The sequence below is a fragment of the Tauraco erythrolophus genome, chromosome 15 (assembly GCF_009769465.1).
Source record: "Tauraco erythrolophus isolate bTauEry1 chromosome 15, bTauEry1.pri, whole genome shotgun sequence".
Classification (NCBI taxonomy): Eukaryota; Metazoa; Chordata; class Aves; order Musophagiformes; family Musophagidae; genus Tauraco; species Tauraco erythrolophus.
Genome location: NC_141479.1, coordinates 3,159,430 through 3,176,155, shown reverse-complemented (window position 1 = coordinate 3,176,155; position 16,726 = coordinate 3,159,430). Strand labels below are relative to the sequence as shown.

The 16,726-nt window shown below is 48.3% G+C and overlaps 1 protein-coding gene across 2 annotated transcripts in view; it reads left to right on the top strand.

The window, feature by feature from the left end:
* The first annotated feature begins 500 nt into the window (after positions 1-500).
* NECAB2 (N-terminal EF-hand calcium binding protein 2) overlaps positions 501-16,726 on the top strand; it is a 76,718-nt gene continuing 60,492 nt past the window's right edge. For both annotated transcript variants that reach the window (XM_086621084.1, XM_086621083.1), the window contains exons 1-2: positions 501-698; positions 9,105-9,129. In XM_086621084.1, the coding sequence (XP_086477210.1) occupies positions 501-698; positions 9,105-9,129 (223 nt within the window). The remainder of the gene's footprint in view (positions 699-9,104; positions 9,130-16,726) is intronic.

Here is a 16,726-nt window from a genome sequence, read left to right as displayed (position 1 = left end):
TAGCTCTGTAGCCACGAATGCTGCAATACCTCAGCTGGAATTACTGGCTGAATAGCCCCTGTGTAGGGGCTTTTTGGGGTAGGGGGTCAGGGACAAGTTTTATTTCCTAGAAGGAAATTTGTTCTCTGCTATCCTTACAAAGAGCTGCTAAAGTCTGATGTGGGGGTAGGGAAGCTGCAGAGGGGAGAGGATGTGCCATAGGAATACTCATTTTAGATAGAAAATACCTAAAAGGATGCTTTGTGTTGGAGCGGCGGGAGCTGTATAGAGGTGAGAGCACACAGGCAGCGCCCACCGGTGCTGCTCTGGGGTGACCTACCCCCCACCCCAAAACCCCCCCCCTCCTTACTCCTCGGACACGAGCCCCCCGGCCGCCCGGGTCCCGCCGCGGACCCGCCCCTGCCCGCTGCCCGCCGTGTGGCGGTGGGAGGAGGCGGAGGAGGAGGAGGAGGAGGAGGAGGGGGGAAGTCCCCGGCTCCGGCATGAGGCCGGGCTGAGCGATGTGCGAGCAGGCAGCGCGCTACTGCCGGGCCGGCGTGCAGAGGCTGCTGCGGAAGCCGCCGCCGGCGCTGCGCGGGCTGGACGGGCTCCTGCGCTGGGTGGGCGGCAGGATGAGCGAGAAGGGCCTCGCCGAGCGGGAGCTGCTCTGCCCGGGCGCCGCCGCCGCGCAGAGGAAGGGCACCTCCGTCATCCTCGATGTGAGTGCTCCCCGCGCCGGGGGATGCGCCCCGAGGGGCTGGCGGGCGCGGGCGGCACCTGGCTCCTGCCTCCTTCCCTGCCCGGGTCCTGCACCGGCTCGGGGTCGGGCTGATTCCGCGGGTCCTGCACCCCCTGGACCGGTTTGGGGACGGGTTGTGCCTCGGGTCCTGCAACCCCCGACTGGGTGGGCATAAGGGTGCAGCATGGAGCCTATACCCCCTTGCGCGGGTCCTGCAGCCCCGTGTGGGTGCAGCCGGGGACCCGCATCCCTGTGCCCAGGTCCCGCACCCATCCAGCCAGCTCGGGATCGGCATTGTTTCCCGAGTTCTGCACCAGCGGGGCTGCGCGGGTCCAGCATCTCCCGGAGCGGCTGGGCAAGAGGCTGCACCCCGGCTCCGGTATTCGCTTGCCCGGGTCCTGCAACTCCAAGCTGCATGGGCACGGGAGCGCACCGCGGTTCCTGCACCCTCGTTGCTCGATCCTGCACCCCCCGACTGGCTTGGCATCAGGGTTATTCCTCGGGTCCTGCTCCCCCAGCCGGGTGGGGATGAGATGCAGCCCAGATTTGGCTGGGTGTAGGGGTGAAGCCCAGATCCTGCACCCCCTTTTCCTGATCCTGCACCCTTGGGCTGGCTGAACATGGAGTTGCAGCCCAGGTCCTGCATCCCTTTGCCCTGAACACTCCGGGACAGTTGGGAAGAAGGTGCGTCTTGGTCTTGCACCTCCGGGACTAGCTAGGCATGGGCGGTGCAGTCTGCATCCTGTACCCCCTATCATGTGTCCTGCACCCCCAAAATGGCTGGGCATGAGATGCAGCCCGGGTCCTGCATTTTTTTTTTTTTTTTTTGTCTTGAGTGGCTGGGCATGGGGATGCAGCCTGCGTCCTGTATCCCCGTGCCAGGGTTCTGCACCCCCGGGCTTGCTGGCTGCACCCCAGGTCCTGCAACCCCTTTCCCAGGTCCTGCATCCCCTGAAGCAGCTGGGACAGGGATGCACTCTAGGGTCTTGATCCTACTATTAGCTTGACCGGATGGAGATGCAGGACTCCAGGTCCTGCAACCCCCGCAGTCTTGCAGCGTGGGTTGCCCCAGGCTATCTGGGCATAGGGGTGCACCCGGGTCCTGCATCCGCCCCAGGTCCTGGACCCTGTGGGGGGTCTGTGCAGGGTGGTCCTGGATGCCTGCGAGTGCGTGGGACCCCGGGGCTCCCTTACCCACCTTGGAGGGGGGGGGATGGCAGGCAGGGGTGCGCCTGGTGCCTCTGCTGCGGTTTTTATAGACTCCCTGATTAGGGAGCTAACGAGGCTATTTGCACTTAAATGAATTGGGAATCAGCCGGAGTGCAAACGGTGTAATTACACAGTCTTTCTGCAGCATCTAGTAATTAAACACATAGATCCTCAGCTTTGCCATCTCCTAGCTTTAAAAAACCGTAGTGGACGCAAAAAAAAGCCACTGAGGCATTGACTGTAGTAAAGGATAACTCACGCTCTCCAGTGTCCTCGGAGTCAGGCAGTAGTAGCTCTTCCAGGCAAGCCCTTGCATTTTCTAAACAATTTGCTGAATCTTCTACCACGTCCCTGGTAGGTGTTGGCATGGGCTGGTGAGTCCGAAACTCATGACATCTCTGAGCACCCTGGGCCAACAGGCATTTTGTTTCCCTGAACCAACCAGTTCAACTGTGTCTATTGAGGTGCCCAGAGCAGCTTGGAGAGCAGAGCACTGGATGGATGGCCATGCTCAGAGAAACAGGCTGGCAGGTGGGCAGCTGCGGGCCAGAGAAAATGCTGGTCTGTGGGGAAACTAAAAGGAAAAATGCAACTAATACCCATATGTCTTTAAAGTTAACTTGTTTGTTTATGCTGTTTTGGTTTTTTGGTTTGTTTTTTTTTTTACCTGCCCTGAAATTACCAAAATTTTACAACAATCTGGGATCTGGGCTTCAGAGCATAAATGCAATTGGGAAGCAATGTTAAGTTTATACAGGAGGCTCCTGAGTTAGGACTGGTTTTCCACCAAAATAGTATCTTATCTATTCAACTTTACCATCTTTAAATGGATTTTTTTTTTTTCCCCACTTTGAGATTTGAGCTGAGAAAATGAGCCATGAACTTTCAGAATGGCTTAGCTGGTGGGAAATACAATAGAGCTAGGTGTGCAGCTCCTGATCCTTTTTTTCCCTTTCACAATGGGTCTGGGAGCCCTTTCTCGCCTGCTGAAAGCAGAAATAGATGCTGGAAATATAAGGCTTGGGGGTTCAAGTGTTTTTTTTTTTTTCCCTCCTCCCTTAGAACTCGCTTCTCTCCTTTTTCTCCGGTCACAATAACAACGTCAAGTGAAGCTGTGGCTTTGCTGTAACCGGCTCTTCAGGTGTGCTGTGAGACACCCCCCCCCTTCGTACAGAGAGTTTAAACATGGGACCATGCATTCAGGTTAAATTTCACACATTAGCAGGAAAGCAACAAGGATCCCACTGAATCCTCAGGGATGGGAACATGTTTCCCAATTAACTCATTCACACCCTTGCATTACGTGGCCGTGCTGGGGACGCGGCAGGTGGGGATGAAGTAAAAGACCTGTAAGGTTTTACGTTTAACTAACACGTTCGTGTGAGCTGCTGTGCTCTGTAGGCAGCTCATCAGGGCTGGGGAAGGAGGGTTAAGCTTGGTTTTGGCTATGAATTAGGTAAGGTGGCTCTGATGCTAACGGTACCTTAGTCACTTCTTTTCCCTCTTCTGTTCTGTCTGCTTTGGACTCGACCATCCCCACATGCTTGTTCTGACTCCTCCAGACCGTGAGGGTGGCCGATGGGTCAGTGGGAAGTTGCCCATGCCCTTTCCAGCAGAGAAACAAAACTGTGGTGTTACGGGGCAAAACAGGGCTGAGGGAGAGCAAAATGCACCAAGGGGGTTAGATATCTCCTGCCGTCAGCCTGGCTGCTGCCGCTTGGAGGCGGAATCTTAACTTAGGGCCGTTTTTGGTATTTTTTCTTTATTTTCTTTGTGTCCTTTTAGGTAAAGGATTAAAAAAGGTTGAATAATGTTTACTAGTTCAGCTCAAAATCACAGGTTTGCAAGTGTTAAAAGCAGCTAAAATCGCAGATTAACTAAACCCTGGTAACAAACTAATGAGGAAGGTACTTAAGTGTTAAGCATTTCCTAAAACAGGCAGCACTGTCCCTGCTTATCTCTTCCTGCTGTCCTGTCACTGTCAAAAACTTGCATCGACAGCAGGAGCATGAACTCCAGTGAGTGCAAGACCTGGTGAGCCCCAGCAGCTGCAGGCAGAGGTGCCCCGTCTGCTTTACACTAGGGAGAGCCCGTTGAAGAGCTCATCTCCTGCTTGGCATCTAAAATAAGGGTCAGCCTCGGGTGAGCATCCCCGTGGCAGGGCTGTGTGCTCCAGCGGGCACTGGTAGCCCTGCCTCCCTTCTGGCTTTGCCTATGGGGACTAAATGCATGGATTTTTGCCTTTATTTTAAACGCCCCTGAAGAAAGCAGTGCCATTCGTTTCAGGTCAGATGAAGCTTTTCATTTGATCTGCTCTGTCTTTTGCTGAAAACTAATTTTGACTCTTATCTGCCTCTTACCTTGTTTGACAGGGTCAGAAAGATAATTTCAAATCTAGCCCTCCTGCTTATGGCTCCTCTCGCATCCTGTTTTACGTAGCCAAATCTGAGTTGTGCTTCTTCAGCCCCACGGGATCGAGTGAGGTGTTTGGATAGAAAATACAGAGAATTTAGTTTGTGCCAAGGGTGCGTTTCCAAATGCAGATCCAAGAACTGACACGATTTTCCAGCTGTTTTGTCAATGGTGCAACTTCCAGGGCAGCCCTTACTAGCAAAGCTATCGCAGCTGCAGGAATCCCTTCTCAATCCCCTTCTGCTTTGATCTTTTTCCTTCTGTGGGTTTGATTTTTTTTTTTTTAAGGTTGATTCACTTCTCTTCTTATGTCCTTGTTTACTTCCTCACTTCTCTGAGTGAACGGGAAGGTTGTTTTCCTTCTCTTTCATCCACCCCATGTGAAATCCGTGGTTTGAAATCGTCCCCTCGAGCCACGCTGCAGGGTGCGGCTGGGCTCTGTGTTCAGGGATTGCTCATTGCAAGGTACCTAATCGCAAAGAAGGGTTCATCCTTTCTCCTCTGCTCTTAAGGACTTTGTAGACGGCACTTGAAACGCAGCTGCACCCAGGGCCGGCATCTATGGAAAAGCAACTTCTGGTGCTGTGAAGGTGATAACGTCAAATGCAACTCTTACCTGTCTCATGCAACTTTTATTTAGGACAGCCAGGTAAAGTCTAAGGAGAGGCTAGGACACGGTGTTAACTGCTCTGCTCTTGGGGAGGAAGGCAAAAAAAAAAAAAAGAGATGTGCTTTGGAGTGGAAAAGACACCAGGAGAGCAGGAGCCGTGCAGCAGCCTTGCTTTGGAGGGGAGCCCCTCCGGATGGCACAAGATTTCCACACCGACAGCATATTTCTTACTGAAACACCAAAATCAAACCTTTCTCCTGCGTGGGGAAAGGTTGTTAGCCAGATGGTGTTTAACTATGCAGTTCAAATTGGCAAAGCTTCAGGTCATTGTTTTCCCACATTATTACCAGAAAGAGCAATGTAGAGAGGCTGCAGCAGAGGAAATTCCTACTGGTACCTTGGGCTAGAGACCTAAAGGCTGTACCTGATAGAAAACCTTGTCTCGGCTCCAAATGAGGTGTCAGGACTTGTAGGGAGAGGAACAGAAAGCAAAACCAGGAATATAGGAACATAATGAACAGATTAATTGGGTTTTCAGGTGTATCTGAGTATCTGGATCCTTTCTCATTCACAGGCTTTTCCAGCCAGGAGACTTAGATTTTGTTTGTCCTCAATTCTGCGCTGAGATTACGATGGAAAACAAAATTCTAGCTCAGTTGCACTCTATTTTAAATCAGCATCATATTAACCAGCTGAAGGCATAATAAACTACAAACCCTGTAATAATTCCTGGGCTTGTTAGGGGAGTGCTTGTGCGAATTTAATAAAATTGCTGAGAAAACCTCCATAGAGCGGCCTCCAGTGTCACACATTCTCATCCAGGAGCTTTGAGAAGCCAGAACTGAATGTTTAAATTTGAAACCGTCAATTTTTGTTCAAGTTTATTATTACCACTAGCATTTTGAATTGCTTACTTCTGCCAGCCAAATATCTGTAGTAGCCATTTGAGAGTAGAGCAAAAATGTAGGTTTTTAGAAAAGCTATTGGAAATCTTGACAGAGGCTCCTTGCTCTAAAAAAAATAGATTTTATGTTCATCTAACACCTGGTAAATGTAGTAAGTATGCTGCAGAGAGCAGTGCCTGTGTAAATCCTATAAAATGGGTCAATCTGCCCTGTATCGTGGGTGCCCTGTGGGCACACCCTGTGCTTCAGGAGACTCACTTAATAGGTTTAAAGTGAGGAGGAGATGGTCACTGTAGTACTTTTTGGACTGGATAATTTCTTGTTTACCATCTTAAAGCACCACGATCAGAGAACTGGGGGTGATGGAGTGGAAAAAGCATCCCTGTGCAGCGCTGCCGTCTCCTGTTTGGTAAAGCCCTCAGCCGCTGGGAACGGTCCCTGGCCGGGATGGAGGCTCGGGAAACCAATCACCATCGAGGTCCTGGCAGGACAGGGTGTTTCTCCGTCAATATTTCATCGCCTCCACTCTCACTGACCTCCGCGGCCGCTGCCTTAAGTCTAAGTGACTTCGCTGCCGAGCAAAAATAACACGGATGGAGTCGCCACGAGCCTGCGGAGAGCAGCTGTGGGGCAGACTCGTTTCACAGCCTCTGTGTTGGAGATAACACAGCATCCTTGCTTATATTCCCTTCTTCCTGGAGCTAGTTGGAACTTTCCTTTTCCCCAAGCTCCCTGGCAGCCTGGCGCTGTGCTGCCCATGGGGCTTTGACCCGCTGCAGGTGTGAGGGGCTGGGATGTCCCTTCCGTCACTAGATCTTACACCTTTCCATTACCAAAACCACACTGCATCCTTCCTGACATCATTCTCGCAGTGGAACAGCTCACTCAAGCCGTGAACGTGAACAGAGGGTGTCTGCAGGTTGTGCGTGGGAGGGCACTGCTCTTTGCTGAGCTACAGCGTAAATCCTGGGTCTTTGCAGAAGCAGCATTTTTGACAGCGTTACTGAGCTCTCGCGGGGTGTGTGATGTCTTTATCAGCCTCCTCGTGCTCATTTCGGTGCTCATACCCTGATGGACCACCTGTCTCTGTTGACAGATGACTTTATCTTAAATTGCTTTCCTTCTGGGTGTCTTCTGGTTTTAAATTTGTGTGTGTGTGCGCAAATTTTAGGTGATCCAATTAAGTTGGGAGACTAAATCTTGCTTATTAGCACTACAAACTAAACAGCTTGGTCCTGTAGGATAAAGCTTGGTAGACGACACAGCTGACGTGATCTTCCATCAACTTGTTATTTACAAATGAACAGAAGAGAAAATGAAAAAAAAAAAAAAAGAAAGAGAAAATGAAAAGAAAGTCACACTTTCCAAGAGTATCTGGGGGAGTTCAAGCCCTAAAAAGTTCACTTAGTGAAGCTGGACATAAATACTTCCATTGCTTAACATTTCTTTCATTTCTAAATTTATTTATTTATTTTTCCTCTTGCTCTGCGAGGTCATTGCAAGGTTGGTGGCTCCACAGAGCAGAGCACCAATGATTGAGCCTTTCTCCCACTTTAAGCTGCGTTTTACCTATAGTTTTTGCCTTCCTGTTCTCCCCCCTGACAGTTGTGCTGTAGTGGGGTGGCGATCCCCCACGGGACCTTAAAATAGACATCGCTGCTTTGGTGTTAGACTTCATGTAGTGAATGTCTTTGTTTGAAAGCAGTAAGAACAGTAACAGAAGGATGTGGCAATGAAACAAAAACAAACCTGCAGGAATAATCAGCGTCTAGAAAGAAAAGTGCCCTGCCTGAAGGTGCTCGTGGTGAACGAGGAGTCTGAAAAGAGGGATATTTCATGCTCTGGGCAGGACGTGTTGTGCGTGGCTGGGTGATATGTGCTGAAGCCACGGGACTGGCTGGGGTCCTGCTTGTCCTGGCTGACTTTCTTCCCATAGACAAGCCATGACTGGCTAGTCCTTCAAAAACCTGTATTTATCCTCAAAGAAGTCCATAAGTATGGAGGCAGGTAGGATTTTCCCCCAAAACTTCTAAAAAAAAGGTCAGCCCCAGAAGTGAGCAATTCTGGAGTGGTCCCAAGCTGTAATCCTCGCAGGGTTTCTATGACTGTCTCTTGAAGCTGGGATGCAGCAACTCCCACCATCTGGGTTTGGCTTAAGCAGAGGGTATTTGCCTCTGCTGGAGTATGCCAGGAAGTCCAGCCTTGACTTTGCTTTATGCAGCCTAGGAAGAACTTTGGGCAAAAGAATGATTAATTTTCCTTAATTAAGCCATATTCCCTTAAATAGTACATCCTGCAATTCGATTCGTCTCTTGGGATCCTTGTTTTGTACAGCAGTTTCTCTTCTGATATATTTTTTTCTTTTTGTAATGATTTTATGACCCAGAAAAAAAAATAGATTCCATTTTATGGCTGACTCTGATCTGTCCTGCTGATGCTTTTATTCCCTCCGCAGGGAAATTTCTTTGTACAGCCAAAATCTCTGCTCTTGCTCAAATTAATAGGGTCAGGTCTGAAGAGAGATGAGAATGTTTTCCCTTTTCTGCCCAGTTCATGAGCATGTTAATTCTTTGGTAATTTATGGCCAAACCTGTACTAGCAGCCATTTTTCACAGGAACCTGTAAGATTTCAGTCTTTGCACAATCCTTTTACTATTAATTGCATTGTGTCAGGAGACTATTCCTTTTTTCTGCTGTCTTTCTCCCTGGCAAATTCTGCTGTACTACACATTGTTGCAATTTCTTTCTTCTAAAAGGGCTATCTGATTCCTCTCTGTGGGCTGTGCCTCCACACTGGAGATTTAAGTCTAAATATAATCTCCTTCCCACGCAGGAAACCTGCTTTAAAAAAAAAAAAAAAAAGTAAATAATTTGTTTCAGAAGTGCAGAACTGTGAAACTTGGTTTTAGAGATATTATTGCTGCTTGAGAAATTGGCTGGGCTCGTTGCATGGCTGTTGTAGGGGGTTTTGTTTTGGTTTTTTTCTTTCTTCTTGTATTGAATTCATGTTTTTAGCTTTCTTCTGTGAGGGAGATGGGAGATGCTGGAACTGCTAGAAGCATTTTCTGTTACCTTTATTTTGCTAGTTAGCTCCTTTTCCACTGCTTAGTCCAAAGCCAGACTTGTTGATACCCTCCCCCGGAGGTGGTGGTCCATCGCATGGGGTAGAACACGGTCCTGATGAGAAGAGCTTCACCCTTTCAAGTCAAACATCATAGTAAAAATGTTTCTCTCTCTTTTTCAATTCTAGATTTTCAGAAGAGCTGACAAAAACGGTAAGTCTGTACATTCATATTTCACATTCCTTGATTGAATTTTTGTCAGTATTACCATTTTTCCTGATAGTAACCTCTAACTGTTTAAATTTCCTCCAGTGCACTGGGTCTGATGCTGACACAGTTTAAGCCTCAGGAAAGGTTTTGTTGTTTCTTTGGCTGAGATACTGGTCTTAGAGCAGTTGTGATACCAGTGTGCAAGTCAGCATGGTGAGATCCACCTGATTTGGGGCAATTCCACAGAAAAGAACATTAAAAAAACACCAAAAAATCACAACTGAGTGATAAGTGAGGATCCACCTCTTGGTAACTTTGGAATAGATGTGCAAAACAGACTTCATTTGGGAGTATTAGTCTGGTTCCTGAAGGACTGGACACACATATTGAGGAGCAACATGTATTGATGTGTGTTTCCAGTCTGTGCCTGTAGAAAGCTGAACAACTCTGAAGCCTAGTCTTGTCCTTAGATGGGGAATAACATGGAGGTGTCGTCGTTAAATGACTTGGGATCCTGAAAGGAGAGAGCTGTTCTGCTGTGAGATAATGTAGTTATGGGAAAAAGTAGCAATGGGGTCCAAGCCCAGAATCTCTCTCCACCCTGGAAAGCGATTTAATTTTAACTCCTAGCTAAAATCCCAAGAGCTAGTCTCTGTTCTTTCCCTGTTGCATATCAAGAATATTAAACATGCATCAAACCAGAGCGTGTTTGCAGAGGGGCATGTGGGAGGGTTGTGCAGAGGAGCACAGGGGAGAGAGTTTGGTTGGTTGGTTTTTTTTTTCCCTTCCAGATTTAAAAGGCAGATACCTGATTTCTGCAAGAGCTCGTAGGTGTGATCACTGCCCCTAGGGAAGGCAGTGAAGGATGCTGGGGCTGGCTGGCATATAAGCAGTAAATGCCCTGTCAACACTGGCATTTGGTTATGACAACTGACACTGTAATAAGACATTGAAATTCGTTACTCGGGTAAGTGGAGCAGTTGTGCGGTGGAAGAGGAGTGCTGGGGGGTGCTGGCATGGGGGGAGAGTGCTCCAAGCGCTGCGTACAGGAAAAATGAGTTCGTGCTCTTGACACCCAGACTGTTGTACTTCACAGCCTCCTGAGCACTTAATTGTTGCATAATTGGAGACCCAGATGTTTTGTCTAATGAAATATTCGATGCTGCCTCTGAGAGATGCTGCTTTCTTGCTTTCTGCTGGCTGGCATGCCTGTCCCCGCAGAGCCCGGTGCCGGGGTTGCCAGCTCATAATGAAGTCTTACCTGTCACTTGCTCCCCATCAGGAGAATCTGGCGATGTGCAGATACCGGGCTAAAATCCGTGCTTAGTTATTCCCATCTCAGTCTGAAGTTGAAAATGCTGCTCCAAAGGTCAGCCTGCGAAGCTGTTCCTTGCTAAGCCCGTGTTTCGCCTCCCTCCTGCTGCATCCAACTCCCAGGTGCCCATCACAGCCCCCACGTAGGACAGCTGAAACCCACAGCAGTGATTTGTTTTTTTTTTTTTTTTCCAATAACAAACGTTACTCTGCTGAACAAACCTTGAAAGGGTGTACTTCAACGTTCTGGTCTTGATGTAGTTATTTCCGGTGACTGCTTTTCAAGCTCTGCCAAATGATGCTGCGTATTTGTTTTGGTCTTAATTAAATTTATAACGGCTGCGATGGGGCTGAGGAATCAGAACTCAAAGTATAAAATCTTGTCTTGGCTGTTGTGCCAATATGAAAGCTTTTTGAGGGTGGGCGAGTAGAGCAGCTCCGAAGTTGCTCACCGCAACATGACGGAAGGAGCTGCCGCCTGCCAGGGGTGGTCGGACACGGCTTTCCGACCCAGCCAAGAGAGCAAAACTTCATTTTGGTTGTCTTACCATGTCACAGAGTTGTGGGTGTTAAATTTTAGCACCGCTCTCACCACGGGGATAGCTCTCTTGGTGTATTTGGTAGGTGCATTTTCTTATCCTGCTCATCCGACCAGAGGGAGTTTGGATTTGAGCAAAGATGCAGAGTTAAATAACCCCAGAGCTGACCTCCGTGTGCCCATCAGTCACCCTGGGCACCCAAATACCTCTCCGTGGGAGCTGCTGTCTGACATAGCAGATGTATCCTCCCGGGGGCCAGGTACCCCATAACGTAATGCCCGTGGGGAGCAGGCTCACGGATGAGCAGTCTCTTTGGTTGGCCGTGCTGTGCAGACATGACAAGGTGTTCAGCCCTTTGTAGGTTCAGAAACACCCCAGATGCTGTGTTTCTGAACACCTTTGTCCATGTTAACCCAATTAAAACTCAGAGGGATTCTTGCATGGATTGGAAGAACTGGACCTCTTCTTGTCTAGGTCACAAAATTTTAAAATGTGTGGATGGCCAGTGACATGTCTGCCACCTGGTAACTGTTAATGCTTAATATTTTGTGGATGTAAAGGTGGTGGGCTGATGTGGTGGTGGTACCAACAGGCACCAGCAGGACAAGCCCTACGCCGGTGTCCGGTGATTAAATTGGTGGTTCATTGCCAAAGACAGCGTTGGGCAGGGATTTGAGCTGCTGCGGGTGAGAGCCGTGGCTGCCGGCATGCCCCAGTGTGACCCTCCCATGGGAGTCAGGAGACCAACGGCTCTGAGCGCAGACAGAAAAGGTGCCCCCAGCCCTGGCGAGGCTGCTGGCTGTGACTGATCTTCTGAAATTTGTCTTGCTTCTTCTTAACCCTGGGTGGCTCTGTTAATAAAGGCCAAAGGTCCTCTGAAGAGAGTCATCTCCACCTCTGCTTCCACTCTCATTGCTTGCAAGGCAGGTGACCTGCAGTTATGCTGTTTGGACAGCAAAAGGAGATGCTCTGCATGAGACTAATGCTGCCAGGGGAACGGGACGCTGCCTTTTCCTTTTCATGCCCCGGGTGACGGGCTGTCACAAAGCAGCCTGGATTTCGGTGGCAGTTCTATCCCTGTGTTGGTTCCTGCAAGGTGAGGTGGCCGAGCATGTGCCGGTCTCAGCACGGCTGCTTGCCCCATCCCAGGAGCACGGTTGTTCCTGTGATCTTGGGGCTGTCTCATTGAAGGACCCTACGTCCTGCAATGCCTTTCCCTGCATTTTTGCAGATGCTGCTTTTTTTTTTCCATGAGATGACATCTGCCAGTTGTGACAGCCACCTTCACCAGCCAGTCATGTTTGCTTAACTCTTGCTAACAGAGTTTGCCACTCTTCCTAATTAGCTCAGTATGTTCCTCCACAGCTTTTTGGGGTCACGGCTTCCCACAGCCGCCCCTCCAGCACCCTATAGCTCACATGTGAGGATATTTCCCTTGGTACAGTCTGTGTCTCAGAGGTTTCCAGAGCCAGATGTATATTTAATATCCCTAGGGATCTCTTTTTCATAATATTCTCTTTGCCATCCTGGCCTTTAATTTATTGATTTGTTGAAATTCATTCTCTTCGTGGCTTTACCTGATACAGCTCCAAGGAACAGTGGAAGAACCAGCCCGCTGCTTGCGTGTCTCACGGCAGGTGGCCTGTGTGCCGTACACAGCCCTCCTCTGAAAAATGAAAATCTGACACTTTTAGATGTTTGTCAGAATCCCGGGAAGGGGCCCTGAGCCCTGGACAGGCTGCTGAAAACACAAGCTCACAGGTTCCCAAAATATTTCACTCTGTTAACAGGCTTCTGCTGTCTCCACACCCACAGAGGTTCTTGCCTGGCAGGGACTTTGCTCTTTTTAATTAACCAGCTGAGACAAATCGTTATTGGGTGCCGTGTGGTGGTGCCATGCTGGGGAAGCAGTGCAGCTGACAGCTTTACCCAGAACTGGTGACCCTTTCTTTCCTCCCTCATGCTAAAGCTGCTCTCATAGACCTGTGTAGGAGCCCTACAGAAATGGGGGAAAAAATCTGAAGAAAACTTCAGCTCTTGCCATCTAGTTTAGCTAGAACATCTCATGTAACTTTTGCCATCCAGAGATCTGATGATTAAAAGATCACCTGTAAGACACAGGGAAGATTGTAAGCTTAAGGAATTGTTTCATCTAACATGCAGCTTCCTACGGTCCGGAGGTCATAAATTTGGAAATCTTTTCAGCATCTTGATTTTTTTATTCCCCCCCAGCCTGGTAAAAATGGCACTTATTGTGTTAATGCAACAGGGTTGGTTCAGACACGGTAACTATGGAGCCTGACGGTGTGAACTCCAGAGCTACTCCCTCCTCCCCTTCCTTCCAAAGCTCCTCGGCATAAATTGTTAATTCGCTTAAAATTGGATGTTCTCTGTGCAAAATGCTAAAATACATTATTGTTCCTGCCATGTTCAGGAGCTTGTATCAAGGTGATTTGATTCAGTGCCTACATGTGCCAAGAGAGCTCTAATGAAGCAGCTCTTGCTCATTAAAAGACGTCTCGGTCTCCTGCCCCAGAGAAGTGAGATTCTGTCTCTAATGTGAGTAAAGTCCCCATCGATAACACCAAGCAGCTGGACTCACAGCTATATACATGATAAACTCAGCAAACGGTCTGAATAGCACTACTTGAAGTGTTGAACACATTGGAGATGCCGGGATAAACTGAGAAATGGTCCGAAAAAAAAGGGAGAAGGGCTGGGGTGCGACCTTCTGACAGTGAAGAATTCAGCTAGCTCTAGTCATGCCTCGCAGGGGCATGGCTCTTAGTCATTCAAAATAATCTTTTTCTTCTGTGTAGGAATGTTTTTCCTTTCTCTACTAATAAATCCACCTACTGCCTGGTAATCCTCCCGGTCCCAGTAAACAATACTTCATTGCTTAATTGGCATGTGGTAGGAAAACAGAGGCATCTTGGTTTAGGCTAGCGAAGCAGAGCTGTCAATCATCTGAGTTATCTAATGTGTACTTTAATCCTCTTGTTAGAAAGCTGTTAATCAATTACAAGTTAAATAGACCAGGATTCTCTTTGAAAGATTAAGACGGTTTTATTTTGACAGAACAGCCTAATTACCAACGATTCATTATAGAAATGTTGCTTCCCAAAAACTGGAGTTTTATTATCTTGAAATCTCCAGTCACTGCAACTACCCAACTCCCATGTCTTGAGTGTAACTAAACGTGAAGTGCATCCAGCTTTAATCCTGTGCTTTAGTTTGGCGTTTTTGCCATGATTACTAGATCTTGTTTGAGGAAACGGCCATCGGTGAGCCCCATCCATGGGGCTGGCTTGCTAGGCACTAGGGGTTAGGTGATTCCTTCGGATCTCTGCCATGGAAGACAAGGATGCCAAACTAAATGCACCAAAAATTCTGAATATTGTTATAAAGCACCTACAGAAAATGGCAGGAGGAGCTGGCACTGATGCAGTATTTCACTTGACAGTGACCAGGGATGAGCGAATGTCACGATTAAGTCAACCCATCACCTTCCTATCACTGCTGTCCTTGTGACTTCTGCAGCAAAGACTGACCCGAAAAGCCACCCTTCGTCCTTGAATTTATTAGATCTAGGCAAGGTGTGGATGAGAATGAAGCCATGCGACACATGCTGTCTTGGATACCTTCTGCTGTTACCAGACATGACATACAATGAAGTGTGAACATGGATTAAGCTAATTTAATTTATAAACTTAAGATAGAGATCTGAAGTGCAAACACCAAGAGGAGTTTTTGGTTTTTAGTAGATCTGGATGATCAGCTGAAGGCTGTAGAGGACATAGCAGAGCTAATGAAGGGAAAAAGGAAGCGTGAATGCAGCAGGGATAGATGGCTGGAAAGGGCTTCTTGGTTAAGAGCCATCAAGGACAATGGAATTGTGCCCATTCCTGCCCCAGTAGGGCTTGTCCTTTAAATAGCTGCCCACAGATATCTGTTGGTCACTTAAAAGGAGATTTATGCTGTTATGCTTTGTGAGTAGAGGTCTGCAGATCCCAGTGTTGCAAGCCTCATAGCAAATGTGCTAGAAATGATGGGGGCACATAGAGAGCTGCTGACAAGCGGGGAACATAAATACCCTTGGATACCAGCATCACTGCCCTGTGCTGGTAACGTGCCGTGCCACCACTGTCCCCTTGGCTTGTGGAGCTCACAAGCTTCAAAAGGTGGAAAAGAGCAGAAAAACAAAACCAAGTAAGCAAAAAGCTTCAGGCAACACATCTCAGCCCCAGCTTGAGGCATGCCGGAAGTGTCGCCTAAGTAGAAATTGGTCTTGCTAATCACCAGTATGCAACCAAAGAGATTGTGGCTTGATGTTCTTTCATGGGATGGGTTTCTTGATGAAGGGATGGTGACGGAAGGAGAGCCCTTTGCCCTCAGCAGAGGGAGAGGGCTGGACAAGTCCTGGTGTGGTGGGTATCCAAAAGAGAGTGTGGATGAAGCTCCCGGCAATTTTAAGCTCTTTCCAAGTGCTGTGTGCCTGTCCTCCCTGTCTTGTTTGTAGGCAGAGACTGTTCCTCTGAGGACTTTGGGGATCTGGGAAGTTTTCAGGATTTTTAATGATGATAGCTCTCAAAATCTCACCCACGCTCTCCAGCACTCACTCGGAGAAATTATTTTGATCACTTCTAGTGAGCCTGGAACCAGAGGAAAAGGGTGTTTGTCTACAGATGTGTTTAGGACCCAAATTCACAACAACTGGAGCCAGATCACTCTGTAAACGTTTCTGTTTCCCTTTCTCACTCTGAGAGTGCCCCTCACTGAGCCTGAGTCATTCTCATGGAAACTGGGGCAAAAAGGGGTGAAAATGGCTCTCTAGATCTGGCAATCTGGGAGCATAGGGAAATGCAGGAGAGAGGAGAAAACTGGCACTGGTGAGCATTTGGCCTAAAGACCCCATTTTCAGTGTTTGCTTTCAGTGCTTTATGTCCTCGTGGGCTCCTCGTCTGTGGGGCTGCAGGTTCGAAGAGGCACTTCATGGCCAGGAAAAATGGGATTACGGTCCGAACATAGCACTGCTATGGCAACGTGTGCCAAATGACGGGTAGTGCTTGCTTGGTGTCCTGCTGTGCTGGTGGTACCTTCGTCCTCTCCTTATTCTGGAAGCCCAAGAAGCTGTCACCGTTCAGCTTGCTCACCCTGCCTGGCCCGTCTCTTTTTATGGCATCTGACTCCTGGGTAAAAATATTTTGTTCTGGAGTTGTTCTGAGTTTAAAAATAGCCGGCATCTGTTATTAATTACCTTGTTAATTTATAGAAACGTTTTTAGAAAACTACCTGATTGGAATTTAGCATGGTAAATAGTCTACAAGGTGGTTTTAAGCCTCAGAGTACTTATCTCCTCACCTTTCCCCATCGATTTGAGGCCCTTTTGAAAAATACACTTGCACAGGACTTGAATGGTGTTAAGCAGCTGGAACTGCAATAATATGGCACCCAGGGCATCACGGAAGAAAAGCGAAGACATCGTAGCTTTGAGTACTTTTGTTGGATCTTAAAAAGGTGCCAGGTAGAGCCGTGATAGCTCTATGTTCTGTATCAGACTAAAACCCCCCAAACAGCTAACAAGCCCCCCGTTGCATGTGAAGCTCTTCTTTCCTCAGCCACGACTCTGCACCTATTTGGAAATGATGCTTTTGCTGTGAGCTCCCGGGAGCCTTCCAGTCCCTGCCCTAAAGGGCTACCAGTCATCAAAAGCCACTTATCTTCCAGACCTTGGTAGTTACCTTCTG